The 26,521-nt window shown below is 47.4% G+C and overlaps 1 protein-coding gene across 1 annotated transcript; it reads left to right on the top strand.

Moving 5' to 3' along the window:
• The first annotated feature begins 3,459 nt into the window (after window positions 1-3,459).
• Window positions 3,460-24,141, top strand: ISL1 (ISL LIM homeobox 1). The gene is made up of 6 exons (XM_054987156.1): window positions 3,460-3,547; window positions 4,585-4,774; window positions 8,638-8,897; window positions 12,843-13,129; window positions 16,058-16,225; window positions 22,885-24,141. Exons 1-6 carry the CDS (start codon window positions 3,520-3,522, stop codon window positions 22,999-23,001), a joined length of 1,050 nt encoding a protein of 349 aa, XP_054843131.1. The 5' UTR covers window positions 3,460-3,519; the 3' UTR covers window positions 23,002-24,141.
• Window positions 24,142-26,521: the final 2,380 nt, after the last annotated feature.

Here is a 26,521-nt window from a genome sequence, read left to right on the forward strand (position 1 = left end):
TTTAACTCCCGCCGATTTTTATATTTTGATCTGGCGTCTTATAAAATTTATACCAGTTTCCGGCTTTCTTTTGCTGTCCATAAAACCCTTTCATTCGTGTGGCTCACGAGGGAAGCTCATTAGTCTAAGGCGCTTAATTATGTTTGTGGAAATGGAAAAATAAAAGGTCACCAGAACTGGGTTGGAGGGTTCTTCCGACACCGCTCGGGGAGGCGAGCATTCCACTTTTGGACACAAGGGGTCGCTGTTGCGAACCTGTCTCGGCAAAAACCGTCGCCTCCACTTTTCAGCCACCACTGAACAAATCTATTTTTTTTAAGAAAAGAGGGGGGGGGGTCATAAATTCGCACTGGCTATACCCCCAAACGAATATACAGGTGTCCATATTGTGAAACACCATCTTAAAAGGAGCAACAACAAGCTATTAACATCAGTCAGAGCATCGCAAACGATTTCGGTAGCATAGGATTTGCGGTCTCTAAATACCCCATGTATATCTCTATGCCGATCTTAATACTATTAGATGTTATATAGATATATTAAAATCAAGCAAACAGACGGACGAAGGGACAGATAGTAGGATAACGTATCACAGATCTAAGAGTCTTCTGAAAAGAGGAAGAACTGGACTAGTGAAATTTGCATCCAGAGAGTTAAAAGGATGCTAATTTTCTTTTCCGCCTCCGAAATTATGCAATATTTAAATCAATGGTGTCTTGACCTAATTACGTCTCCTCGGTGGGATGGCAGAGGGGGAAGCCAAAAACAACACCAGGAAGAAAACCCTTCCATCCATCTCTATCCAGCCAGCATCACGTTCTCGCCAGCACACAGTTTTACCAGGCTGTGGTTATGGCATTTCTCTTTGTACGTCTTACTTGTCAGGGGGCGATCAGCAATTTGGGGGCTGCGTCTTATTGTTGGGTTAAGCTATTCGAGTCAAAACAGCCTTTCTTTCCCTCACTCTTCGATCACCCCTCACCAACTCCTGCCCGATTTAGGATGCTATCGTCAGCAATTATTGGTGGCAATTGCTTATAGGTTTACAGATCAAAACATTGCAGAGGGGGAGAGGTTTTCTTTCTTTCTTTCCTTTCTTCCTTTCTTTCTTGAAATTCAGAACGATCACGTCGCCTCCACTGCTACTGGGTACGCTGTAAAATGAAATATATCAGCCAGGTTTGTTTACCCCGTCCACATTGCTTTCTGAGCTTATCTGAGGATCGTTCCCAGACGGTCAACGGACTTATCTCTTACAGGAACGTTAAATTCCTTTTTTTTATTATAAGTAAACTGAAGGGCGTATTTACTTCTCCTTCTTGTGCTGCGCAAATGAAAACAGCTTTTTAAAAAAAGTCTAAGGATGTCCCTCCTTTAATTTAGGAGCATCAGTAACAATACTGTTGAACTTCAACGCAATAACTCCATGTGTTCATATTTATATCACTTTTGTTAAATAAAGGGTTTGATAAATACACTTTGGATCTCTTTCCACAGATATTTTTTAAAAAATAGACACTCCCTCCTTCCTCAACTTTGATGCTCAGGGTCTGATTTGTTTTCATTAGAGAATGACTAGAGCATCGATTTATTGCAAGGTATCCCCCCCCCAGAAGATCTTCTGAACAAGCCCCGCGGAAAGGAATCGGGGCTGAGCAGGAGGAGAGATCGTCTCACACTAGATTGCGCCCTGAAGCTCCTGCCCATAAGGCAATCGCCGCTTGACAGCTAAGATATAATATGTCGACATTCTAATACAGCTCTAAAAAACGAGGCGATGTAACCTTGTTGAAGGTAATGGGACCTTCTCTTTTTTAACCTTCCCTTATAGGTTCAGTTGTGTATTACAGCGACGTTGCCTTGACTCCGGAGAAAGTTTTAAGCAATTCGGATGAGACACCAATCTCTTCCTCCAAACGCACTCGAAATGCCAACCAGCCGAATCAGCACGGTCCAGAACCTGGTTAAGCCGAAGTTCTAAGCCTAGGAAGTAGGCTTCTGTACTGCCTCCGAAGAAATGCTGTCTGTTTAAGTAAATGGAGTTCAGCACGTGTGAGGTCTTATACACGGATATAAAACGTGAATTATTTTAGATCTAGGAGTTTTGATGCCAGGGACTGGAGTATCTGTATGCCCCAGGCCCTTCCAATGCCTTTCATGACACTTAACGGAGCGCACAGCCGAAATTTACAGCGGGGAGTGTTTCCCAACGTGTGGTCGTAATAGCAGCAGTGCCGTTTGCAATAGAAGACCCCATCGCTGTAATCTTTCCAGGAGGATTTTGGGGTCGTTGAAAAAGGTATCACCGAGTCAAGCCACTTGAAACACGCTTGTTTCGAAGCAAGCCCCTGTAGGACATTCTCAGTCAACACCCTTAGGACAGGGGCTCTTCGTATATTGCCGGTGGCTAAACTCGTGTTTTCCCAAAAAATCAAAGAAGAAAAAAAATGTTAAAGAGGGGGAAAGGGAAGCTATTTTTAGACAGCAGCTATCTGAGTATCTCCGACAACTGGAGACTCCCGAGCGCTTAAAAACAAAAAAAAAAACCTTCATCTAATAATTAAAAAAAAGTACAGCGGGTAAAGATACAAGCGGCTAAGCCTTTATTGCCCCCTTTTCGTGGCATAATACGGCTCTCCTTTCTCTTAATCCCTTCCCCGCTCCTCCCTGTTCTCCCCCTCCCCAATGTTGAGAGTCGCCTGATCAATTTCTCCGTGTAGTTGCAGGGAGGAAGATTTCAAGCTGTGGGGGGAGAGAAGGGGAAAATACTCGAAAGAAACCAACATCTTATTTCTTCCTTTCCTACCCACTCCCCCCCCCCCCAAAACCAGGATGGGTCGGAGACAGAGGCCGGCTCAATCATCCAATGCAAAGGGGAGGAGGATGGAAGCCAAGGGTGCCAGGTGGGGCCAAGACTGAAGGGCGGGGAAGGGGAAAATCAAAGGCGGAGTGCGAAAGTTGCCTCCGCTGCTGCCTCTCTGGTCCGCACAGGTTCCTCCGGCCTCGCTCGCCGCCGCCCTCCTCCCCTCGCAGCCAGCGAAATATGATAATCAGAACAGCTGCTTCTGTGTTCCCTCCAGCCAATCAGAGGCTAGCGGGTTTGACGTCCCCGCGGTCGACGCCGACCAATGGCGAGCGAGCTGAGTTGGAGCAGAGAAGTTTGAGTAAGAGATAAGGAAGAGGCTGGCGGACGCGGCGCGCGGAGTCCCACACCGTGCCGCGCTTGCCAGCCAGCCAGCCAAGCCACTCGCCCGCGTTTGCATTTCTGGGCTTCTTCTGTGCTGGGCGTTTTTTAAATTATTATTTTCGTGTCCCAAGAAGAGGAGGTAGGGGAATTGCATGTGTCATCCCGCGCGTTGGAGCGATTCTCAGAGCGACAGAGCCAGCGGCACCTTTCCCTACCCTTGACAGCATCTCCCACTTAAAGAAGCAACAGTGTTTTTTTCTTTTTCCCCTCTTGGGGAAGCGCCTTCGAAATCGTGCACCATTTCACTGTGGACAATATATCCTCTTGCGGATATGGGAGACATGGGAGACCCGCCGAAAAGTAAGCCGAGATTATCCATTTTTTAAATCAATAATAATAATAATATCATGTTCTTTTGGAGGGGGCTCTTCGAACCCTGTCTTGGCTGTGAGAGATCGAGGAGGGAAGTTATTATTCCCTCCTCCCCTCCGGTGAGCTTGTGCTGCTGATCTTCCAAGGCGGTTATTTGGTGCAGGGGGGGGCGGTGAAAAGGCGAGGGGGGGAAGGAGAAAGGGGATGGGCGTCAAGATTAGGCAAAGGAGGAGTGGAAATCGACCTACGCTAAGATCCTAAAATACTTGCTGGAAGTAAGTTTCATTGCGAGTACTGAGTTTCCTCTCAACGTATTGTGGATCACGATCTTGGGCCGAAATCTGTTTAGTAGCCCGGGCTTCGCTTTCCACTGCCACCCTTTGGCTGGGAATAATCATGCTTCTTCGAAAAGAGCGATTGCCGTGGAACTCAACGGGCTTTCCTTCCAAGCAACCGGGCTTTGGATCGAGGACTGCCGCTGCCTTCGCCGCTCCAGGTTCCTCGGCAGTAGAGCGCCTGCTCGGCGGAGGGCGAGTGAAATTGACAAAATGAATGAAACTGACAGATCGAGACCTTGCCGGCTCTCCGGCTCAATGAAAGCTTCGAGTGGAGCAAAGCACAGGCGCGCTTTCCTAGGCACAACCTCGAGCTGCAAAATTAATAATAACACACGTGCATTCCCCCCCCCCACCACCAGAAAAAAAATTCAAAGGGGGTGTTTTGATTGCGCGGAAGGCGTGTGAAATGGGCACGTTCTAGATTATGCCCATCTGCCTTTGAATTGGCGTTCCGCCTCCTTTCTAAACGAGGGAAACCTTGGATGGCACACTCCAATTACCGTTCTAAACGCTGCTCTTTTTCTTACTCCCTCCCCCCCCCCCATAACGCAGCAACAACAACAACAACAGCAACGCGCTCCCAAAGACTAGCAGCCCGACGCGGGTGATCGACACTAATAAAGTGTGTTTATCGCCATAGGAGAGCGAACGCTTCGTCAGTCATGTCTTGTATTATTTGCCTTTCAGAAAAACGCCTGATTTCCCTCTGCGTCGGTTGCGGCAATCAGATCCACGACCAGTATATTCTACGAGTCTCTCCGGATCTGGAATGGCACGCGGCGTGTTTGAAGTGCGCGGAATGTAATCAGTATTTGGACGAGACTTGTACGTGCTTTGTTAGGGACGGGAAAACCTACTGTAAAAGGGACTATATCAGGTACGCGCCTTACCTTTCTCTCTCCTCCTCTTATCGCAGTTAAATTAAAAATACTCAGACTGGTATGTGTGTGTGGGGGGGGGGGAGCATGAAGGCTTCTTTACTGTGATTTCGTGGGGAGAATCTTGTATTAATAATAATCATAGTATTTGTGATTATGATTGCATTTTCTTGGGCCCTCTTTTTGCTAAAAGGAAATAATTGAAACGGCAGTCGAAATACATGGACTTCAGTGACACACTCCTAAGAAAATGTGTTTTAAGGTTTAGGTTCTGGGTAGAAAGTGTTTCCGGGAGTTCTACGTTTATACAGCCCTCTTCCTTAAAACAGCCCAGTCCTGCACGTTTATTCAAAGTCCCACTAACTCCGGTGGTTCCTAGAATAATATGAATGGAGTTACAGCTTTGCTAGAATATAGGTTGTGGTGAACTCCGTGAGATTTATATCTGGGCCCTGGACTCGAGCGACTGGAAAACAAATCCCCTTCCAACACACGCATGCAATTTCAGTAAAACTTCCTTCTAAATCAGCAGGTCTTCCTTCCGCGTAAACGGCTTGGAATCAAAGATGCCACGGAGCAAATGCTTTCCTCAAGGTGCTATTTTAAGTGGCCTGGACTAAGGCGTTCCAGCGGGGCTCCTTCCCAGCAACGGTGTCCGGCATCAGGGTGCTATTCAGACATGTGTCACTGGTTTTCGGTTCCCGCAGGCCTAAAGGCAAATCGCTGGGCAAGAAGTGCCGCTGGAGGTCTTCCTTCCACGTAAACGGCTTCGAATCAAGGAGTTAGAAGGGGCGGCATTATCTTAAGGACTGGAGGGGTAGCGTCCTAGTTACTGGAGGAATTTGGGGGAAAGGAGCGTGTGCGGGGGGGGGGGAGAGTACGATGTGTTGATGCTGGATCGCAGCCGTCTTTCTTTCGACCCCATCTCCGCTAGTTAATGTAGGCATAATTGAAATAAAGTGGGTGGTCCTGGGGCCTGCTCGCAGTACAGCTGCGTGTATGATTTCGCTGTTTAAAAGCTATATTATAGCAAGGGGGGGGAGAGAATTAATCCCATTCAAATAGGCCTTTCCTACTTCTTTAGAAATAAATAAGAGATTCTACATTTTAAAAGGACAGCACCCACGTCTCGCCTTCCTTGGAGGAAGGTTAAGATCGTATTATTATTAGTAGTAGTATTTTTTTCGGCTCTGTTTCCAGTGGGACAGTCCCCTGAAAATACTAGACTTAAAAAAAAGAAAAAGAAGAAGGCTGACATTTAATCTTTTTAAATATTAACCCTTTGGGCGCTCTCGGACTGCTTCTCCTTTCTTATCTTATCAGTCTTGATGAATTGGACAGAGGAGATCAAATTGCCCCTCATCTGTTGGCGAACAGTCGGTACATTTAGATAATGGAACGGCTTCCTTCCTCGCCTGGAAATCTGGGAGCTGATAAAAATGGCACGATTGGCCGCCGCTGACATTCTAAGCGAGACCCCCTTTTTAAAGTGGGGCGGGGGGAGGAAAGGGGCGCCTTTATTTTCTTCCGGTGGGGAGGGGGCGAGGAGGTCTGTGGTGCTGGGCTACTGTGTAGTGTGGATTTGAACTTTGCAGAGGGGGGAAAGGTTGAACAAACTCACAAGCGTGTGTCGCGAGCGAGGGCACAATCCACCGAGGCAACTCTTTCCCCCTTATTGATCCCTGCAAACGAGTAACAGGACACGATTCTGTTCGATTGCCCCTAGGCGTGTTTGTGTAGTTTGGCAGTGCTCTCCTACACAGGATCTCTCTCTCTCACTGGCACACACAGAAAACACGACGCACACACCAGAGTCTTTGTGAGTCACCCCGAGGCTCTCGAAGTGCAGTTTACTTCTTGAAGGCTGATTCTGGGGGAGCCAATAGGGCTTTCGGCTTGAGAGACCAGAGGGCAAAAGTCGGTTCTTCCTTTAAAAAGGAAAAAAACCTGAGTGGGGGCGGGGGCGAGTCTTTCAGGGAGCGAAGAAGATAATTCTGGTTACTTGTCGCCTGCCATTGTCCAAGAGAACCGGCTGTGTCAGGCGTTGCGCCCGGGTTCCCTTGGCAAGCCGCCGGGTCTCTTGGCAAAGGGGATCTTGCGGGATCAAATGCCCGCTTTGTCGAGAAGGGCAGTATGAGAGAGCTTGGGGGGGGGGTGGATTCTAAAAAAAAAAAAAAAATTGGATCCGCAGAGTCTCCCCGAAGAGCGTTATTGCGGGGTTACTGAAGTGCCCATGAGCTCAGTGATAAACGCGCTTACTCGAGAGTAAACCCAAGTGCCTCGAGTGACGTTTATTCCCGAAACGATTTGCTTAAGATTCCTGCGCTAGAGCCCCGATCTTAAATATATTGATTGGAAGGGAAGCCGTATTGATTTTTCAGTGGCTCCGGTGTAAATAAGTAAGACCAGAGTCTTGCCTCGTGATATGGCCCGCTGGTTTCAACAGGACTTCTTGGCCCACAGGAACAGTGTTTGGATCGGGGAATCCCTGAGTTATTTGGCCCCCGAGGTAGCTGAGGATTGGAAAGGTTTTGTTGTTTAGTCTAGTCTGAGATATTTACAGAGAAGTTGTCAATATAGGACTTAACATGATCAATTGTCCATTTATTTATTTCCCTTTGCAAAGGGGAGACACACGCCACATAAATGGTATCTATATGTGTTCATACCTATATTGTGGACCCAAACAGGCAACCCAAAACAGCCAGAGGACGTTCATAAAATACATGATCCAGGCAGATCTCAATTTCTGTGTCTTTCTGAACTTTTCAGCGTTTCTTAAATTATACAACTCTGTGGGTCCTATCGAATCATTAACAAGGCTCGAAATTCTGCGGCGCTCTTCCTGAGAAACTGAGCGCGGTTGTTTTTAAGTTATCGCTTTCTCAAGGAAACCTTGCATTTAAGATCCGTCTATTCTGAACAAACCCATTGGTGTCAGTAGGATTACTCTAGAGGAAATCGGAGGTGTAGAGCAGTTTAAACTACTCGGCTGCTTTGGAGAGGGCTGATAGCACCCTTAGTGAAGCGGAACTGATAAAACAATTACAGTTTATTTGTGGACACGTGTCGCAGAGAAATTCTCCTCTGCAGAATGAACTTGATTTACTGGAAGTAAAACGTGCTTGAGTATTGGATTGAAAGACATAGAAACCAAGAAGGGGGTGTGTGCCTCTGATGTAAACACAGAAGAAAAGGAGGCACTAGTCCACTTCAGGGACTGAATATTGTCACTTGTAAGGCTGCTCACGAGGAAGCGAGGTAGAATACAGAGGCAGCCTTTCGCCTTTTGAAGTTTTAAAGGCGATGGGTGGGGAGTGGATATTTGCGTGTGGGGAGGCTGTTACTGGTCACCTTAGCCAGCTCCCGGGTGTATATGGGGAACAAAGGCATGCGGGGTGGGCTTCCAGACGAGCTGGGAAACCCTAGCTCCCATAATCCTGTCGAGAGGGCAGATTCTTTCCCCCTCGGTTTCCTTTGCCTGGGGCTAGGAAGGGGGGGGGGAAGGGGGAATAAGAGCAGAAAGAGAGACTGAAAGAGGAAGGCCCCCCCTCCCCTCAAATATCTGTCTGAGTTTCCTCCTCAAAAAGGTCTCCTTCTCTGGTTTGGGGCCCAAGGGATAGAGGCGCCCTCGGCTCCCCTTCGATCCCGCTGCCTTTCCCAGCCTCTAGATTTTCCAAAGGTGGTTTGATGAGCCGAGATGAACTGGAAGGCACGCTGGGCCGGCGGGTGGCTGGCAGGCGGGGAGGCGCGGCTGGCTGGCTGGCTTCGAAGGGGCTGCCGGAGTGAACTCTCTCTCTTCTCTCTCCCCTCTCTCTCTCTCCTCTCCGTCCCTTCCACTCCTCCGGCGGGCCCCGCGCAGGCTCTACGGCATCAAGTGCGCCAAGTGCAACATCGGCTTCAGTAAGAACGACTTCGTGATGCGGGCCCGCTCCAAGGTGTACCACATCGAGTGTTTCCGCTGCGTGGCCTGCAGCCGGCAGCTCATCCCGGGGGACGAGTTCGCGCTGCGGGAGGACGGCCTCTTCTGCCGGGCGGACCACGACGTGGTGGAAAGGGCCAGCCTCGGCGCCGGGGACCCCCTCAGCCCGCTGCACCCCGCCCGGCCGCTGCAGATGGCAGGTACTTCCCGGAGCCAGAGGTGGGCTTACGCTTCGCGGGCGCAGCCGGGCGCACCTTCGGGGTGCTCGGCGCGGCACACCTTTCACTGTTCCCGGAAAAGCTGGGATGGGGGCGGGGGTCCGAGAAGAGAGAACGAGACCCCCGTTGTGGCAAATGCACAGAACCGTTTAAGCACTCTAAAGGCACGTCGTGCGATCTCGTGGCCATCCACATATCTCTGTAAAACCCTTTCGGCATTTTGGGTGTCCACTCCCCCCAGAACGGCTGGATTCAAGCACAGTTTTTGCATCCGCTTGATTTTTGGGAAGAGCAAGCTAAGCCCGTGCTTCTGCCCAAATCGACTTGGTAAAAATGTATCTAGATATGGTTGGATCGTGTCCTCTTGCTTAGGACGCCTTCGTTTCGCCCACAGGGGGATACTGAGGCTTTAGATGCGTGCGAAATTCCCCCTTCTATTTAAATCCTTGGGACCAGGGCCCCAATTTTATGCGTGTTTGCTCGTAAGTAAATTTCGCAGCTCAGTAGGGTCGCAGTCTTTGACATCCTTAATTTTGGTTGGCGCCTTTAATTTATGTGGATGTCGGTGCCGTGGATTCCAATGAAAATTCACCTTCTGTTTAAGATTTACTTAGATATTGGCAAAAATAGTCTTAGACCTTAGACCCGTAGTCCTAAAACTTTGGAACTCAATCTTGCTCATGTTTACTCCCACTGATTTCAAGGGGACTTCTTCCCCAGGAAGTAGGGCTGCTGCTTTAAAAGAAAGTTCCATTGAAATCAAATGAAGCTTGCATTGGAGCTATTCAATTATATTTACTTGAATAGGAAGGGTGCAGATGCACCTACTGGCATTTACTTCTGAGTAAGCGTGCTTGGCATTGAGCTATATGAAAGGATGGTGAAAACTGTCGAAATAATTCCACCTTGACACCCTTGAGGACTCGTCTTCCAGAAGTCAATGCCTAGGATGGACTCAGATGTCTATTTTGAGGTAGTTGGGGGGCAAGCAGCCTGGAAAACTTCGCTTGATCGAAATGCTCCAGGAGCTTGCTTTGCTACAAAGGGACATGTATGGAATACGTGTACTTTTATCCCTTAACGACCTCCGGAAAGGATGACTTAAATTTACCTAGAGAAAATAGTCGCAATCTCATGTTTTGTGGGCGTGGCTGTGTGTACAAGGCTAGAGCTATATATCCTGAGCTGCAGGTATATCTTCTCATATGTAGCGTTGCAAGAAGTGTGTGTGTGTGTGTGGGGGAGATTACAGGCTCTCCTTTGCTCAGTACTGGAATCTTGCATTTCCAGGAACACGTGTTCAGGTGGGGCACGATTCACTGAAATGGCTTTTAAGGCTGCAATCCTATGCATACTTGCATGGACGTACCGGGATCCCACCCCAGAGACACCTATAGGGTATTTTCATCAGCACCCTCCTAAAGGGAGGGGGAATCCTTTTCGAACACAGGAAAGTTGGGAAAAGAGCAAGGAGAAAGAGGGAGAAGGGGACAAAAAGAGACTTCAGTTCTTCTGAAGGGGCCACCCCTCTACTCTATCCCTCTCTGTAATGTTTTTAGAATTCTGGCCTAATTTGAAGGAAACATTGGAGGGAAGGGGAGGGGAGCCGATTTCCGAAACGAGAGAGACTAATAACTACAGGCGAGCACTTCAAGCTGTAATTTAAAACTGTCAACAAGCTAATCTTCTGTAATTGGCCTTCAAAGGGATTCTTCCTTCTCCCCACCGCCTTCTGTGATTTGGGTGAGAATTTCAGCGCGGGAACTTGAGAATCGACTAGGGGCATTCCCCTCCCCCCAGTGCATTTTATTTTAGTGCACTTTCCAGCATTTCTCTGGGCTCAGGCATTTCCCCCCCATCCCACGGAGAGTAAACAAAACAAGTCAGATTTAGAGGGCTCCTATTCAAGTGCCTGTAGCTCTTAGGCCTGTCTGCCATTTCTCCCCACCCCATCTGCTTTGGAAGGGGGCGGTGACGTCACGACCTGTGCTGAGCTTCCCAGGGCGAAATCCGAAAACGCCCCTTCTGGTCCGCAATGAGAAGCTTCAGTATTGTAGACTCCCGAGCCCATATACTTGGAAAGAAGTCCCACTGACTCGCTGTAGCAAACTGATGTCACCTTTCTCCAATACCGCCTCTACCAGTTATTGCACACTTCCGGAAGGGGAGGGGTAAATTCCATGGAACCGATTGAGATTTACTTCTGAGTAGACATGTTTAGGGCCGTGCAGCAAAATGTCAATGCTCTGCCCTGCGTTTGTGGCCGATGCAGACACAACAGCAATCTAATTAATTGGGTGCGTAGGGTATTAATCCCTCCATCAAACCCACATCCCGGTTCTAGATATATTTACCCAGAAATAAATGTCATACAGTTCATCTGAGCTTTATAAAATTATATAGGTTTATAACGTAGAGAAACTGGACGCTGACAACTCCCTTCCTTAGACGTTGGGGGACCCAATGAAATTGATAGGCAGTAGAGTTGGGGGGTTGGAAGGAAAATAAACATAATGCGCCAAGAAATAATTATAGCTACTCATTTCGAAGTCTTCCAAAGGGAACAGACAGCCAACAAGCTCCAGGAAGCTGTGATGGCAAACCGGCACCTCTGTGCTCACAGACAGGGAAGAGAGTTTTGATTCTCGAAAGCTCCTGCCTGGACATCTAGTTATGCTTGGTGCCCCGGCCCGGCTTGCAGGCCTTCTGAGAACATCTGGTTGGGAGACAGCTTGGTGGACACTAGACGAACCTTTGTTCTGATCCTGAAAGGCGCTTGCAGTCTTATTTCTTTGCATGCAAGTACAGTTAAGATGGCAGTCAAACACCCCAAATCCTCAAGCCGTGGAAGTAGATCTTCCATTGCTGTTTGAAAGGAACTTTTTTCCAAGTCAGTAGAAGGCTATCCTTTGCACGCTTTCCAGGGAGTAATTCTCAAGTAATACAGTTGGGCTTACTTCGGAGCAAATGTAGGTAGGACTGCTTTGCAATATGTATCTGCCCTAATTTTGGAAAAGGGTAAAAGAAACTAGAGAGGAGCAAAGACAGAAATTCTCCTCGGGTTTTAACAACGCCTTGGTTTGTTGGTGGTGTTTACCTAGAACTTTCGAAATCTGTTCTCCCTGCCTTCCAAAAACCTCCTTTTCCTTGTGGGAAATTTGATCCCAACTCCCTCATGTTTTAAGCAGTTTTTAAAAGCAGTTAATTTTTTTAATGTGTATTACGAGAGAGCGTAGGTAGGAGCGCAGGGGTGGAAAAGTTAGGTGGGCCGAAAGTACAGCCTTGAATAAGCAAAACCGGAGGAGAGTTGCTTCCTAGACGGTTGGCTTGCTCGGGCTACATTGGTTTGCATTGTGTGCACTCGTCTCGTCCGGGTAAGCGACCCAGGGACGAGGGCGAAACGCTTTCATCCCCTTTCAGTCTGAGTGGCGTCAGCGAGGGAGGGAGGGGGGAGGGCAGGGCTGTCCCGCTCCCATCTTCTTTCCAGACCACATGTGGCGATCCTGCCTCGGGAAACCTGAAATGCCAGGGGGGAGGGCGGCTGGCCCAGTGGCGGACAGCTGCCTTGCCTGCAGCGCTCGGGCTCGACCGGCAGCTTAAAGAAAAGCATCAGGTAGAGGGCGACGCGAGGGCCCAGACAGCCGGAGCCAGCCACATCCACCCATTATAAGGACTGCAGCCGGTTCCCCCCATGTGCAATTGAGTCCAGCGATGTGTTTGCTGAACGTGCTCCTAAAATAAGCACGTTTGGCACGGCAGCGAGCCCTCGGGAGCTCAGCGGCCGTCCCCAGATGCGCCCCAAGGAAGTCGCCGAAGCGCTTAAGGATGGCGAGCCCCGCGCTGGCTGCCTGCGCCTTCCTGCGCCGCTGGGCCACTGACAGGGCTCCTCTCCCACCCCCTCTCTTCTCCCCTTCCCTTCCTTTACAGCAGAGCCTATCTCCGCCAGGCAACCGGCTCTGCGGCCGCACGTCCATAAGCAGCCGGAGAAGACCACCCGCGTCCGCACCGTCCTCAACGAGAAGCAGCTGCACACCTTGCGCACCTGCTACGCCGCCAACCCGCGGCCCGACGCCCTCATGAAGGAGCAGCTGGTGGAGATGACCGGCCTCAGCCCCAGGGTCATCCGCGTGTGGTTCCAGAACAAGCGCTGCAAGGACAAGAAGCGCAGCATCATGATGAAGCAGCTGCAGCAGCAGCAGCCCAACGACAAGACCGTAAGTGGCTGCCGGCCTCCTCCCGGCCCCGAGGGGGCGCGCTGGCCTGGCATGCCTTGGCTTCCCTTGCAGGTCGCAGGCGAATGTTCCGCTGCCCAGGGGGCGCTGGGCTGCTTTGCTGGCAGCCCTGCCAACAGCCAGGGAATGCCAATCAAGGGTGCTTTGGGCGCAGGCGGGGGGGGGGTGCCGCCCAGGAAGGCGCCCCTGCGCTTTTCTCCGCTGTCCAGCAATATCCCAGACTGACGGGCAAAGCTTCAACTGGGGATCTTTGCTTGTGGCAGCTGGTGAAAGAGCGCGCCGACCCTGCCCTGGGGGGACTCGGCTAGCTGGGGAAGGAAATGTGTGGCTGTAGGGGACTAGGAAAAGGTCATCGCTGGGCACTCTTAATTCTTTTTACTAAAGAAACGGGGCTTCTTAGAACAGTACAGGGAAGTCCAGGGTGACCCCGTCCTCAATCCACTTTACCTGAGAACCCGTCCATTGAAAAGTCTGGGGTTTTTCCAGAGTGGGTTGTTCCATCTCAGGCGTTCCAAAGATCTTTCTTTAAGACTCGCGTCTGTGGGAAAGACTGGTGGAGAAAGGACAGATGGCGTGCAGGAGAGGAGCGCTTTTAAACATCTCTCTCTCCCGAAGCCACACGACACTAAACCTGGAGTCGTTTAAGAAGCGTACCGAACTCGAGGGAGTTTTCGAAGCGTCCAGAGATCCACGAGACTTCTCTGGTATGAGATACTGGTCCCCCTTAATATTAGAACGTCGGCGCCCAGATATTGACTCGAATAGGGTGCGGACTTCCCCAAAAGAGCTGCGATTGTCTCCGATTCAGTTTAATAGAATGTAACACAGGAATCGCCTGCACAGTTTAATGGCCCTTCATCCCCTGTGCCTAATACTAGTCAGGACCCATTCCTGCTCTTTGCCTTCTCAGCCTGATCTTTACTCAGAAGTAAGTCCCTCGAGTGTCGTGGAATTAACGCTCGAATAAATGTGTACGAGATCGTAGCCTTAGGTGCTAACCGCCTGGCTGCCTCGGACTTGAAAAGCCTGCAGCCCGAGGGCCGACTCGTAAGGAAGCCCATTTGATATCAAGGAGACGCCAAGAAGCCTGATTTTAGGCAGAGCGCTGCGCATTGATTTACTCACCTCCAAGGAAGCTGAAAGAGCCTTCCCTCGGAGTTCGGAGCAGAGGGGGATACGCCACCAGGCCTTCTAGCCAAGAGCTTCAAGAGCCGTACACGAGTTTAACCATCGAGAAAAGTGGCCAGGTTTTGATAGCAGGGGGCTTCGGTTCGGGGTACATCCCGCCTCTCTTCCCCGCAGTCGCGTGGGAAACAGTTTGCAGGGCTCAGTCCATAAATCTGGGGGAGGAAGGCAAAAAGTAGGAAGGAAACCACTTCGAAGTCGCTTAAGGCTGGGGCTGCCTACCTGCCTCAGTGGAATTTCAAACGTTTGGTTTTGCCCCGGTGGATGTGAATATGCAGCTCGGTTTAAAGGGAGAGAATTGCACAAGTGTGGGGGGCCATTTCAGGCACGCCCCCTTTCAAAATGCGGGGAGGTTTTTGTTTAAAGAAACGTATTTTGCAGCTTCTTTACGCTGGCCAGAAGGCCGGTCTAACCAAAATGTGTATATTTGTCTTGTCTGAAACCGGATTCCCAACGCATTTTCTCGGAAGCAGATTCCGCTGAGACTATGTCAGGGAAATGGCAATGGTTTGAATACCGATTTCATCCTGTTGAAGCCAACAGAACCAAACGGGTTTGCATCCGAGCGCTTGGGGTGAACAGGCCTTGGGACGCTTGCGATGGTAGGCGCCTTGCTTTTGAACGAGGGAGTCGGCAGCCAATCCCGTGCATGTTTACTCGGAAGTAAATCTCTCTGAGTAAATGGCCCTTGTGCCCAAAGGAGGTCTCTTTGGAATCAGTTGCTGTTTAAGGCCTTCCGCCCGCCGGGTTGAGGATTCGAATGCTGCGAACTTCCTCTAGTTACTTCCCTGAAAGTCTCAGCTCCGGTTTAAGTGGAAAGCCTGGCTGGTTGCCTGGCCAGTGTAAAAGTTAAGCACGCTTCACTTGGCTGTGCAATCAGCGAAGCTTAGATCCGACTAAATGGGAAGGGTTGGTCACCCGCTCCCAAGGAAATCAATGTGTGATGCTCCCGCTTACTGCAAGAGAAGACCCATCCGTTTGCCTATAGCTCGAGACCACCATTTCGGCTTATTTGCCTGTACGACCTTATTTCAAGATAAATCCTATCGTCAAGACCTCCAGGGAAGAAGAGACAGGATCAAAAACATATTTTATTTCTAAACCCCCGTCTCAATGGAGTTTATTTAAGTCTATCCCGATCCTTAATAACGCATACTAGAGAGCCGTCCAATGTGAGCGTGCTTTGGATCGGGGTCTTCCTTCCATATGAGGTTGCAGCCACCTCCACCTTCGCATGTTCCACTGAAGCTAGCGGGTCTTCTCAGCAAGTAAGCCTCCATTTATGCACCCATCCTCCTTCTAAATCCTCCTTCTAAATATGAACAAGCCTCCCTTCCTCAGGTCGTTGGCTTTTGTTCCTCTTTGCAGGGCTGAAAGAATAGGGTAGGCAGGCGCGCGCGCACGCACACACACACGCGGCTTTCTGGCTGAGGCCTCACGTGAAGGCCAGGCCTAAGTGCGCCTAGGATCGCCTCCATTGTCCGTTTGGGTTGACCGGGGCAAGAGAGTCTGGAATCGAGCTCCCAGCCAGGGCTCAGGGTGCTTCTCTTACACACACACACGCCCCACCCCATTCCACCAAAGGCAGATTAACAGAGTCAATAAAGGCGGCTCGTTTGATAAGGCAGAAAAGGAGTTTATTGACTCTGCGCCTCGAGACAATCGCGGTTTCCAATCCGAAGCGAAGGCGTTCACCGTCCCCTGCTTGCTCCGGCTTGTTTCCAGAATATCCAGGGGATGACCGGCACTCCCATGGTGGCGGCCAGTCCGGAGAGGCACGACGGGGGCTTGCAGGCGAACCCGGTGGAGGTGCAGAGTTACCAGCCGCCTTGGAAAGTCCTCAGCGACTTCGCCTTGCAGAGTGACATCGATCAACCGGCGTTTCAGCAACTCGTAAGTGTCAGTGCCCCGCAGCAATGAATGGCCCCCTGTGTTGGAGGGTGGCGGGCTGGGGATTCCTGCAGGCAAGCGTGGGGCCCTGCTTCGACCCCAGGGCCCCAGCCCCTGGCACGCAGGTCTTCCAGGGATGACTCAGTCCCCACCACATTCTTACAAGGGAAGCATTTCTGAGCTTCAGGTAGGCAGCCCTGTGGGTCTGCAGTAGGACTGCAGAATCTGAGTCCAGTGGCAGCTTAGAGACCCACAAGATTTTCAGAGCATGAGCTTTCCAGTGTCAAAGCTCTGAAGAGGTATCTGAAGAAGGGGATCTTGACTCTCCAGTGCTTATACCCTGAAAATCCTGTGGGTCTCTAAGGTGCCACTGGACTCAAATCCGGCATTTCTGAGTTGGGATTGATGTGATCTCCTGACAGCACCTCTGGCAAAGAGTCTGAGTTTGGGTAGAGGTTGCTTTATGCTCACTTGCCAGGTGCAGGAAATGGCTGGCCATCCCCTTATGGATTTCCCATGAATTCCCTACACAGAATTGGTTTCCCTATCAGAGTTCTAGAAGAAAAGAGGGATGGGACAGGGTGCTAGTTCTGGAGGCAAGAGGCAATGGAAAGCTGTGCAATAACTAAAGAAAATAAGTAAAATTGGTAGTACTTAGGTCCTTATTTCCGGGATTTAAATGAGATGATGGCACTGGAAAAAAGTTCTGAAAGATTTATAAAGCATTTTAGTGCACTTTTTACAGTAAAATTGTAAACTAATACACACAGAGAAGAAAATCGGAAGCCAAGGTTATGTTAATTAATTAGCTAGCTAGATTAATGTTTAAAAATCCTTTGACCCACTAAAAGATCATGAAACTAATTTATGTGCTTATAAAAAGTCTAGACTCAGGATCCAACCTCCCCCCTCTCTTACATTGGAGGGAATGCCTTCTATGACGTGCTTGCATCTATCCCCTTAAAAAAAAGAAAAGAAAACTCCTTCCCCTTGTGCAGATCTAGGGAACAATCCTAAATAGGCCTACTTTGAAGTAAGAGACATGTTATACAATATGGCATGCCCCTAGGAAAGTATTCTTAGGACTGCAGCCTTAATTGCTCAAAATTCATAGATGGATCAGCCCAGATTCCAATTACGGAGCGGCAACCCTCTTGATTCCTAATAATTTGTATGTCTCTTAGCTGCAATCCTATATATGTTCAACAAGGTTTATCTTCCATTGAGACCAGTGGGATTAAGCAGCCTAGCTAGGTGTTAAGATTATGGCATCTTTTCTTTGAGTCCAAAGTGTTTTTACACGGTGATAAAGGTTTAATGTTGATCCTCCTATGTACTCTGTGAAAGAGGTTAGGTAGAGATCCACCAAGGGTTCCCCTAGTTTGATCTCTGACTAAGAAGGCAGTGGGATTTGAGTTTCCTACAGCCAAGTGCAGCAGCTTAACTGCTGTGGCCCTTTCCAAGTTTATGCCTCAGAACGGTTTAAGATATTTAAATCAACATGCAGATTGTTTCCGCTGTATCGTTTATTTTTAACGGAACAAACAAATCCAGTAGAGCTCCAATATGGCTGTGTCTAAGCTGTTGACTTGGACCACACAGTGGCTGGGCTCCAGTCAGGGTCTTTCTGTCTCAAGGGTAAAAATGTTTAAAAATGCATCTCTAAATATGCACGTAGCATTACAAAAAACCTGCCTCTCTCATACACACACTTTGCATATATGGTTTACTTCAATATATTGTCATGTTGGCCTTGGGACGGTGTCCAAATGTATAATTTAGCCCAATTGTCTATATCATTTTTATATACAGTATTTTTGAATATATATGTCTAATCTTCCATTGTGCTAAATAGATTTTTTTTAAATGTGATTTATATGCAAGAACTATGTCGTTTTTAATGGGCTGGCTTTCCCCAAAAAGCTAACAGGAATTTACAAACCGGTTCTGTTCTTAACTCACTTCCTTATGCCTACATCATTTGGCAGCTCATATGGGACCATATCATCTGCAATACTTAGGCCCAACCAGGTGATTTAAGGACAGAAGTTCAACCTTAACTCAATTTCCTGGCCTAAGTGTGTTTAAACCAGATCTTAAAAATAATAAGGTATGTTATGAATGGTTTTTCAGTGATTAAAGTTCTTAATAACAATGATAGAACATCAAATGACTGAGTGGAAAGTTGCTTCCAAAAATATAGCCGGAGAAAGGGGTTCAGAAAAGAAAAAGAAAATCTTCACTTTGAAAATGTTGGCTCTAATGCTGCCAAGAGAACATGACTCATCTAATTCAATTTAAAATTAGTATTGCCATTTGATACTTTAGTTCCTTGGACCTGTAGTTCTAAGCATGATTATTAGGAAGAAAAATTCCTACTGAATATAAATGGAAGTTACTTCTGATTAAACGTATTTAAAGAGCCATTTCGGTGTATTATGATGAAAATTCAAATGGTGCCTTCATGCTGGTAAAGCATCATCAGTTCAGTTTTGTATAATTTACTGTCCTTCAGTGCTACCTCCGAGACTTCTGTGGTGGATGTCCTCACCTTGCCTACAGGTAGGACTGGCCCTGTATGCTTTAGATTGGTCTGTTAGTGGTCCAGCTTTATCCTAGGTTCTGTGTGTCATTCAGATAAATTTATTGTCCTCCAGGGTCTTTCAGTGCAGCTTTTGCAACAGAGGCAATGGAAAGAGGAGGAAATGAGTCTCAGGAAGACTTGACAGATGATTTTAGGATGAGATATGCCATAAGGGGAAAAAATGTTGGAATAACAAAGAATGATAACAAAGGCAAGGGTTACGTGTACAATGATGTGCATGAATGGCAATGAATTTGGTAGGGAGCTTTAGCAAGGAAAAAAGCTAGCTGTTTCTAACTGGGCTCTGCAAACAAGTCATTTCGTAGCTTGAGGCAGCAGCACAGGGCTGTCGAAGAAGCCCTGTGGGGTCTGCGAGGTGATGGGGGGGTGATCCCTTGTGCTGTGGCAGAGGATGCTGAGGCAGTATTGTTGGGGATGGCTGGATGCTTCCAGGTGTGAATGAAACATCAGGGGCTGGCCCGAATACCTGAGGACCGTAGTTCTTAATTTCTCACTGGAGAACATTTGGCCTAACACAGACTAGAGAGAGGCAGTTTGCTTATTATTTTGAAGAACTGAAGGCAATTTGAAAGTAGACTTGACTCTTAGTGGATACCCTCGTCCTTCTTGTGGTATCCGACAAACCATTTTCGTGACCTTAAAAAAGAAACCCCAGCAGAATCTGTGTGACAAGAGCTGGACAAAAGAAACATGGGAAGTGATTTTTTTCTGTAGTCCCTTTTGACCTTTAGGGACTAGAATATAGCCTGTTTCCAGCTTTCTCCTGGACCGAATCCATGTTCCCAGATCCAGTTACGGCTTCGCAGAGCTTCTCTGCCTGTAAGGATTCTCCAGTTTAATTCAACAGAGGAGATGGTTTTAGGTGCAAAGAGATGTGTGCCTTGAGCATTCCCTGTCATCGAAATGTATAGGGCTGCCTGTGCTTAAACTACAGAAATGCACACAAACACACTCAGGGGCCTGGTGCAGAAAGAAGTTCCTTGGATCTCAATGGAACTTAAAATTCAAGTGTATCCTTAGCAGTGGCTTGCCAGGCTATCAACTATCGCAACCCACCTGAGACCATCTGCAACCCACCTAGAAGCATTAGTGAAGATACCTGACCTTCTAAAGCAAACTCCACAGCCAAGATCATATTTAACTGCAATCTGGATAACACGAGGAAACTCATGAACAATAGAAAAACCTCTCCGTGTTTGCAGCCCACCTGAGCCAATGTATGTAGCAAACAATGGGACATGGCTTAGTGGCAGAGCATCTGCTTTACACGTAGAAAGCCCCAAGTTTGATTCCAGCAACTTCTGTTAGAAGAATCAGATAGCAGGTAATGTGAAATACCTGTACTGAGACCCTGGAGAGTGGCTTCAGTCAAGGTAGTCAATACTGGCTGTGATACTCTGTACAATGCAACTTCATGTATGTGTACTTGCACGTAATGTGATACACATCCTGATGCTATCTAAATTTACTCAGAAGTATTTCCTATAGGACTTCCTCTGTACAAGTGGGCAAAAGATTACAGCCTTTGTCTGAAATAACAAAACATATTACAGCAAGTAACATTGACATCAGTGAGATTGAATTCCTAATATGGTATTTAGGACCAGGACATAAACTCAAAGGACAGACCAAGAACAAGCAGGGGTTGCCAGGTCCCTGCAGAACAAAAAAATATTCTTTTCCCTGTAACAGAGGCTTAATGGTATGTTATTGACCAAGTGCTGTTCTTTACCTCCGTATCATGAAAAGCATCACCTGTCCATTTTGATGCATCAAGCCTCTGTTAATGGGACAGGACATTTTACTCCCTGCCTGCTGGCAACTGTAGGATTTACATGCTGATCCTAACTATGTTTACTCAGAAATAGGTCCCATTAATGGGTGTTACTTTCAACATTTTCTTAGGAATGCAGCCTTAGGATGGATTGGAAGTATTTCTTAGGTGCAGGTACTTTAGCACCCAATACTCATGCATTTATTGCACAAGTTGTTAGAGGGATATGTTCTAATTTACTATGGTAAAATGCATAGAAGACAGAGATCAGTACTTTCCTGAAAATTATTTCTGAATATTTTAAAAGTGCCAAAAGTATTATACATGGATGTGACCCTCACCGCTGATTGCACCAAATACAAAACATTGTGTGGCATCTTGTAATATATAACACTTGTGAGTGGCTTGAATCCGGAAGTCCTTCAGAGAATGAATCTGTTTCAGGCGAAAGGCCCAAGCCCCCTCCTCTTTTTGTCTGTTCTAATTCACAGTGGGTTGGATCCAACCAGCTTCTCCATTGGTGAAAAGGGAAGGAGGGGACCCCTTTGACCACAGAAAGTGCTATGCTGGGGACCATAGGACCTGTGTGGAGGAAAGTCATGTGGGACAAGAGCTATAGTAAGGACGAGAACTGGGAAACCTTGCAATCTGTTGACTAGAATGTCCACATGGACTGCAGAATCTGGGATTATTCGTCCACTTGCAACATCATGTTTAACAAAATCCCAAGTGATAGATTCCAGATTAAGATGTTTCAGCCATGTGGTCTGCAGTGGAATAGCAAGATTTTCCAGTAGTACTTTCACAGCATAAGCTTTCAAGAGTCAAAAATCCTTTTGTCAGTTTAAGAAGTGTTCTTATGTGTGCAGCCTGATAATAAGCAAGGTAATTCAGAAGTAGGTCCCCACATATTTCAGTCAGACTAACCCCTAGTAAATTAATTTAGGGTTATAACCATAATTAGTCTTCATCGGCACTGACCTAGGTAATGGTGACCTGGAGGACACACTGTTCATCGTTCTAAAGGTCTATTAAAACTGGAGTGTAAAAGTTTCTCTCAGATCCTCAATTAATTAAACACAATACTGGATTTGGGCCTATCTTGATATTCCCATCTGCCAATGTTCCCCCCCCCCCCCGACAAACACACACCAGACTGTATTCTGTTACTCATATTACAGATCAGCAACTATCCACAAAATTCACATTCCACAAAATCCCAGGATGTCTCCCTTTAGAATGCTTTGATTTTGATGGAATGGAATTTGCCCACTGTTGAATCGTCATGTATTTGTTATTATAGAATTTAGTGGATTGATAATGGCCAAGGTCTGGATGAGTCCCATCTGCTCAGAAGGATTGTGGACTCATGTCTCACAAACAGAAATGTCCATTGTTTTATGGCAAGTCACTTTTGAAACAGAAAGCAAATGAAACATCATCACAGAATTACCTGAACGGGTGTTTTGTTGATTTTTTTTCGGTGGTAGTAATAGCTATGAGAGCAATCAGTTGAGACCGTAGCAGTACCCCCTTCCTCTTTCTGTGACTCTGCTTTTCTGATGTTGTTGAGCCCCATGGAGTTGTTCTTTGGCCCCTCAAGGGAAATGTGCAGGAACCATATTTTTGTCCTCTGGGTAAATGGTACGGGAGGAATGATTTCAGTCAAGGCAGTGGCTAACCTACCTCATCCAGGCCTTGTCCCTTATTTAAAACAACCTCCCTTCTACTGCTATTTTCTTTAAAAACACACACACACACAATAGGAAATCTTCTCATTGATCTCCCGTGATCACAATGAGTTGGCACATTGGTGGTATGGAGCAAGGGGCAGTTTGTTTCATATCAAAAAGCTCTCTATAATACCCCCATTTTCCAATTTTGAAAACCTTATTTTCTGTGTCTGCAGAGGTTTGTCATTTTTTGTGTCCTCCAAAATGGAAAGGTTTTCTCATTACATCCAATTCTTTGGTCTCCCTTTTAGGGGTTCTTTGGATCTTGACTAATGTCTGGTTTTCTTTCTTTCTCAAATTAGTAACGTTCCATTTGGATCTTTCACAAACCGGCTGTGATGTACTTATTTAAAATATGAACCTGCCGTTATCACTAAAACTGAATAAGGAGGTTAGACTAATGCTACTAAATACTGGGACAAATAGTTGGAAGATTTTTAAAATTTATGTTCAATATTTGGAAAGCCAGAGAGCTCTGAAATCAACTCCTCTCCTTTTTCGTCTTGTAAATGTTTTCCCCTCTCTCTCTCTTTTAAAAAATGTCTGGCAGGTTAATTTTTCCGAAGGAGGCCCAGGCTCCAATTCCACCGGAAGTGAGGTAGCATCCATGTCTTCTCAGCTCCCAGATACACCCAACAGCATGGTAGCCAGTCCTATCGAGGCATGAGGAACGTTCCTGGAGATGTTGTGGTCCTTGAATCTTTTTGCCCCCTGCTGGAGAGAGTGGGAACACTACCAGGTTTGGGGACTCGAGAGAAAACGTTTAGAAAAAAGGAAGAATGAAAAAAAAATATTTAACACAACTTTGTTCATGAACTTAAGCAAAGAAAGCTCCACGAACTGCCTGGGGAGTCTTTTTGTTTTGTTTGTTTTTTTCCTTTTGCAATGATAAGGTAGCAACACTGTGAAGACAATCATGGGATCTTACTAGAATAATACTCATAAAGAGCAAAGGGAAATGCTTTTTTTAAAAAATAGGAAAAAATACCCACGCAAAAGGATCAGAGGAGGGTCGAAGAAAAGAAAAAGACGTCTGAGAAACGTGAAGGGATCCGCCCCTGAAGATCTACAATCTTTCCCAAGATGGCATCCTTCAGTGACTGCACCTCCTCGAGAGAAAGGCTCGCCTCCCTCTAACCCTCTTGGTGCTCTTTGTCAACCGGCCTTTCCCTTGCCAAAAACAAAAATATATCTAACAAAAAACAACAAAAACCTTTGGAAAGGTGTTCTTATAGGTTGCTTCCCCCGAGATCAAGAAAGGACCGCCTGTAGCACCTCCAGCCAGACCGAGCCACTGAAGAAAGGAGGAGCTACGAGTGGTTTGCAAATTTATTTGTTTTTAAATCCCAGTTGACTTTAACTAGGGGGTTGCGGTCTCCGATAGCATGTACTGTAGCTTCTCCCCCTCGCCTCCTCCCTTTGGGGGATAGGTTGGTGGAGATCCATCCTCTCTCCTGAAGCCTCCAGTGACATTCGAGTTTGTTTTTAAAAGGAGGGAGTCCTGGGGGGAGGGTCGTTGAAATCCCAGTTGAAAGCTTCATTTACAACAAGGTATACCTCTTTTTGGGCCACATTCACCAATTGCGTCTCTCGGGGCTGTGTTTTTGACTCGCGTATGTTCAATAACATTCCCCCTCGCTCCCCCCCCCAAAGATGTGTATAATTCTTCTCCTTTTTTTTTTTAAAAAAAAGAAAATGGACTGTTTTTCTCTCTCTTTCTCACTCTGTGGAACTGACGAGCGGGGAAAAAATCCTTTTGTTTGCTCTCTCGCATTGCAAAAATTATAAAATAATTTATTATTTATTATCCGAAGACTTGCTACTTTGTCCTGCTTTGCTTTTTTTTATGTTGGGGTGGGGGTGGGGTTGTTTGCTGGTTTGTTTTCTCGTTTCGTTTTCATAAACCTTGACAGAAAACGGGCACGATCCACTCTGGGAAGTTCTCCTCCGCAAGGCCTCTTGGGGAAAGGACTTTCATTTCTTGCGCAGGAAAACTTCCTAGGAAATTGTACCCAGAAGGGGAAAAAATGAAGAAAGGTGGAAGAAGGCTATTGACCTCGGTCTTTGAAATTTACGTCCAATTCTATGTGGGGCTTTTATTTTGATTTGGGGGAGGGGCTGGTCTTTTTTATTATTTCCCTCTCCTTAAGTATTATGCGAAATAAAAGCGCCGTATGTAGAATGATTATCTTCAGGACTATTTCACTAATTAAACGTTTGGTATACAGAAACAATAAAGTAATTCGGAAGAGTGACCCAAATATATATATATATATATATATATATATATATATATATATATATGCACAATATATATACACACAAACATCGGGTATATTTACCAGTTAGCTGCTAAATACTTATAATAAAATATTGCATGAAGTAAGGAGGGTGCAGTATTTTATTACACGTATTAACCATCAGAGTGTAAAGTTCAATTTCAGACTTTTTTGCATGGCTAAATATCACGATCTCAGGCTCCCTCCTTCACAGTGCACTCCTTAGAACATTTTTCCTGGAAGTAAGATCCATTGAGTAGACCTGTTTAGGCTTGCTGTCTTGTCTCTGCTACTTTCGAATAAGGCTGTTTCAGAGCCACCTTGCCTGTAAAGTCCCGAGAAACCTTGGGCCATTTAACAAACCATTAATATAAGGGTGTGAGTTTTCTTTTGAAGTGTGCGCCCGAACAAGGACTTCGCCAATGCTAAAAATCCATGCTCGGGAGGAAGCTTGTGTGGCCCCCTTATGTGTAAAAATCTCCCCCTCCCCCCAAAAGAATGTGTTAAGAATCTTAGTCACTGGCTGCTATCCTAAGGACACTTTCTTGGGAGCAAACCCATTGGATAACATGAGGCTTGCTTCCGAGTAGACCTGCTTCCATCCCCTCCCCGCAACCGGTGAAGGCTAGTTCTGCTTAGAGAAAGATAGGAAAGGGAGAAAATGCTCTCTACCGATGACTCCTGGTTGTTGACCTCTGTTTTTATTTGGGGAGGAAGAGAGGAAGAAAAGGAGGGGGCCTGTTTTGTTTAGCGGGTGAAGAATGACTGCTATTCATCAGCGTCTGTTGTCAGGAGCGCTGGGAATGGCTGGAGGGAGAGGGTGGCGGGAGGGGCTCGCCCGTCGGAGCTGCTTGTTTTTCTTTCGACTTCCGTTTTCTTTGGGGAGGGGGCGTCGACTAGCAGACTGGTGAAAGCTGGGAAGGACGGGGAAAGGGGGCCATGTGGGGGCCAGCCGCGGCGGCCCAAAGACGCAACCCGCAAGCCCTTCGAAGGGGCTGAACAGAGCGGGTGGCAATTCGTCCTTCTGCCGAGTGACCGGACTGTAGCTATGAATTTGGCTCCGCGGCAGTCTAACAGACGGGGGGTGGGGGGCATCCAAAAAACTCTTCCCTGGGAATAGACCCGAGTAGGATTTCTTGCCTCGGAAACTCCAGCAGGGGGTCGTCATAAGTCAGCGATGACCTGACGGCCCTTTCCACCTCCAGGATAGCTGGGTAGACCGGCTCAGGGCGGCGCTGTCAGATTCGCGCCCCTTGAACCGCATAACTTGACCTGGACCCACACCGCTGCTAAACCGAAGTACACGAAGATGTTTAGCCATCTTTGGGGCAAGGAGCAGGGGTCACTGGGGATGTGGATGTGTGGGGGGAGGTAGTTGTGAATTTCCTGCATTGTGCAGGGAGTTGGACTAGATGACCCCGGAGGTACCTTCCAACCCTGTGATTCTTCGATTCTATAAACCACCGTCCCCTTACAAGTCGAGGCAAGTCAGTCTCTCGCGAGATCTCTCATTTACTGGTTCATAATCAGTAAGCAGAACTTTGTGGCATCCAAAGGGCCAGACAGACTGTGGGTCCCGCTTTATCCTCAGCGTTCCCCCACCCCTCTTATTCGTTTCTTTTCTGTGTTCGGGTTTTTTCCCCAGTCCTTTCGGGGAAAATGGAATACGAGGCTTTAAAAGAAAGGAAAGATGACATGGGATCGATCCGTGTATGTCTCTTTCTAGAAGCTGCAGAGTCGGAGCTATCCGGGCACACTTCCTCGGGCAGCGTTGTTAAATAACTCCCACCCCCCGCCCGGATATTTGCGGGGGAGAAAATGTTTCCACTGGGCAAAAGGGGGGATTTCAGTTTCTAAGGGTTTTTAAAGGGGCTGTATTGTTGTCGGGAGAGATTTCGAAAACAATGG

Source organism: Eublepharis macularius, chromosome 8 (genome assembly GCF_028583425.1).
Source record: "Eublepharis macularius isolate TG4126 chromosome 8, MPM_Emac_v1.0, whole genome shotgun sequence".
NCBI classification, from domain to species: domain Eukaryota; kingdom Metazoa; phylum Chordata; class Lepidosauria; order Squamata; family Eublepharidae; genus Eublepharis; species Eublepharis macularius.

Bases quoted from the DNA above. Each gene is read 5' to 3' on its own strand.
- ISL1 (XM_054987156.1), top strand. From the start codon at position 3,520: ATGGGAGACATGGGAGACCCGCCGAAAA. The intron at 4,775-8,637 runs GTACGCGCCTTA...GGCCCCGCGCAG, and splicing joins TGTAAAAGGGACTATATCAG to GCTCTACGGCATCAAGTGCG. The intron at 13,130-16,057 runs GTAAGTGGCTGC...GCTTGTTTCCAG, and splicing joins AGCAGCCCAACGACAAGACC to AATATCCAGGGGATGACCGG.